The 3,149-nt window shown below is 43.8% G+C and overlaps 1 protein-coding gene across 1 annotated transcript in view; it reads left to right on the top strand.

Annotated features, from left to right (window-relative positions):
• The window catches only part of LOC104540436 (glyoxylate reductase/hydroxypyruvate reductase-like), a 5,697-nt gene extending 2,976 nt beyond the window's left edge, over positions 1-2,721 (top strand). The window contains exons 3-5 of the mRNA XM_010184244.1: positions 1,193-1,371; positions 1,576-1,672; positions 2,565-2,721. Coding sequence (XP_010182546.1) covers positions 1,193-1,371; positions 1,576-1,672; positions 2,565-2,721 — 433 coding nt within the window. The remainder of the gene's footprint in view (positions 1-1,192; positions 1,372-1,575; positions 1,673-2,564) is intronic.
• Positions 2,722-3,149: the final 428 nt, after the last annotated feature.

Consider the following 3,149-nt stretch of genomic DNA (forward strand, 5'->3'; position numbering starts at 1 on the left):
AGAAATTATACAAACAGCTGAGCAAACTCATATTAAAAGAAGCACTATCGAATACCCTCCTTAAGATTTTTTCAGAGTTTCTTCATAAATCACAAAATAAAAGAAAGTAAAGCATGAATCCATTTTTTTTTCTGTGGGGTCATCCCTAATTCCCTCTGTTAAATATTTTTCACTCTTTAAAGTAATATTTATGCAAGAGTGCTGTGTTGAATAATCAATGCACAGTGCAACAGAATTAAAGCCCTTCTTATTTTAAAGTACATTTACACTTCAAGCGTATGTCCTAAAGTATGATGTACTCTGGATGCTGCAAAACTGGCTGTAGTTCTTTACCCACTTAATCACTGATTGTTGACCTGGACACTGAAAGAAAACAATGAAATGCATGTGTTAGGAGACACATGGTCCAAAGTTACACCGAAGTTATTTTCTTAGTGTGACTTCTTTCTTTATTTTTAGATTAGGAAGGAGATAATTCAAACCCATTCTCTTGCAATCTGCAATTGAGAGCAGAAGATTGTCCACACAATCTCCTATCATTGCTTCTTTAGTTCCCAAAGTTCAGGCAGCTAAATTTACAAAGAACAGTAGAAATGGCAAGTATCCTTTTTTATTGTGAAAAGTACATACTAAAATTCTTTCTCTGCTTTGGTAACTTCTTGTGTTGAATGCTTTATTTTGTGAAAGTCCTGGGCAGCCAGGAGCCTGCTAAAGAGCTGCCTTGCTAATTCCACTCATCACAAAATGACAGACTCACTAGAGGATGCCAACAGGATGGGGACCACCAGCATGGACGAATTCTGGTGAATCCCACTACTCTGGTTTGAGCAATTATTGCATCCTGCAAGGTGCACCTTCCCCACAGGGGATCCTGCAGAATGCTGCCATCTGTTCCAGTGCTTAGCCCTACCCCACTTGCAGACTTTAAAAGAAGTCCCTGGACCCTCCACTGCAGTGGCTGAGCAGCAGGCATGCAATCCATACCCAGCTGTAGGGCTTGAAGCCTTCCAGAAGGGCCTAAACAGCCAGCTGAGAATAAGGTCACCTTTGTTTGCCACCTGTTTGCTACATGTGGTAACCAGATAATTTAGTTTGTATACCAGTGACATCACTGAAGAAAATATTTTCCTGATTGATGCCCTGAAGGATCAGACTACAGTGATCCACATTGTAATCCTGTTCTCCCCACCAGGAAAGAGCAAGAGGAGCAAGCTGTCGGTGCCACTTTCTGCGAAACAATAGAAAACTTGCTCCAGCAGTCAGATTTTGTGATGGTGGTGGTCAGCCTGACACCTCAGACACACAAGCTGATTGGGAAGAGGGAGATGGAGCTGATGAAACCCACAGCCACTCTCATTAACATCAGCCGAGGTACCATCCAGATCCACTGAGTGGCCTGAGAGCCAGCTCCTGTTGCGTTACACGCAGCACCATGCTGCATCCATCGCACAGCTAGTGCATACACCGAGGATGGATCTGGCATGGCCAAAATTCCTCTCTCCCCACTTCTATTCTCTTTTCACTCTTAGACCATTACCTGCAAAGGCTCTCAGAGACACTCTTACTCCAAACCAGGTGCGGTAATTGACGAAGAGGCGCTGGTGACAGCTCTGCAGACTGGTGTTATCCGGGCCGCAGCTTTGGATGTCACCTACCCGGAACCACTGCCCAGGTCACCATCTCTGCTTGTCTCAGGAAGGGTGCTGTGAGCCCTGCCGGAGGCAGGAGGCAGCCCTGCAGCAGGCAGGGATCTGGCAGAGGCAGCCCAATCCAGCCCTGGGGTGGAGGTTTGTGTAAAGCGCCATGAATATGAATGGGATGCAGCCCAGATGTTGGGTCTGATAACCGACCAAAGGGAAGCCTGGGCACCAGGAAACAGCAGGAGGAGACTTGCGTGCCCAGAGGAGCATTAAACCCTCTCCATAGAATCGCCACATGAAGCTGCGGCAGTGCTTCACTTACAAATTGCTTTATCTGAAGGTGCAACTTGCCCTGAATGAAGTCATCCCTTCTTGGGCCTCCTGCATTGCCCCGGGGTTTCCTCCCCACAGGTTGGTTTCCCCAAGTACAAGGCTGAAGCACTGCATATCTCTTGGGCCCAGAGGCTACTTGACTCATGTAAAAAGACACCTCTACCAGAATGGTGCCTCATGGAGTTAACTGTGCTGCATGCATTTTGAGTTGGGAGAGAGTTTGGTGGTGGTCTGTCTGTGTGCCAGGACATCACTGTCCATTATCTGGGTGCATAAGTACAGCTCAGGCCATTGTGTTGGGTTGATGTGTCAGGAGGGCTTAATCTTCTCTTCTGACATAGTTCAAATTGCTGCCTAATGGCTAAAGTCATTGTTTCTGGACAAAAGAGCCCAGTATAAACACAACGTACTTTTAATGTCCAAAATCAGTTGAGCACAGGTGATCAGGTTCTGTGGTTGTAAGTGGGACTTGTAAATTTATATTAAATTAAGTTTATATTTAAATACAGTGCAATAGGCGAAGTAGGACTCCTCATTATTTAGATGAACAGCAGTAGGTAACTTAACTATCTCTTTTTTCCTTTCTTCCAGGGATCATGCATTGTTAAAATTAAAGAATGTCATCATAACGCCTCACCTTTGCATTAAAACAGACAAGACCACCTACATGATAACAAAGGAAGCAGTTGAAAACATACTAGCAGCTCTTAATGGTCTCCCCATGCCCAGTGAAGTGCTCCCTAACTGATGTGCAAAAGGATATCACAGCTTGCTTTTTATTCTTCTCTCCCCTCATCAGCTCTAAAGGTTTTTATTCTTATGTTTTCCCATTAAGACAAACCTATTCCAGGTGGGCAGGGAAAGCTCTGGCTTGGTCTCACATGTCGTTAAAAACAGCTTTTTTATTTTAATTTCCTTGCAAATTACATTACATTACTTTTCATTACATTTTTCATACTTACTTTTCACTTCCAACCATAGGTAAATGCATGCGGGCTTTAAGTGGTTCTGGGAAAAACAGCTTCTGATTGCCAATGCACTCCTTGCTAGGCTTCCTATTCCTAAAGAAAATGTCATTTTAGATTACCTAATTCACTTTGTTCCCATTCTATTAGCTATCAAAAAATGCAAAGTAAGCTACCTGGCTAGAAATATTATTGACTTTCCATATGGAAG

This window comes from Mesitornis unicolor, unplaced genomic scaffold (assembly GCF_000695765.1).
Source record: "Mesitornis unicolor isolate BGI_N332 unplaced genomic scaffold, ASM69576v1 scaffold19855, whole genome shotgun sequence".
Taxonomy (NCBI): domain Eukaryota; kingdom Metazoa; phylum Chordata; class Aves; order Mesitornithiformes; family Mesitornithidae; genus Mesitornis; species Mesitornis unicolor.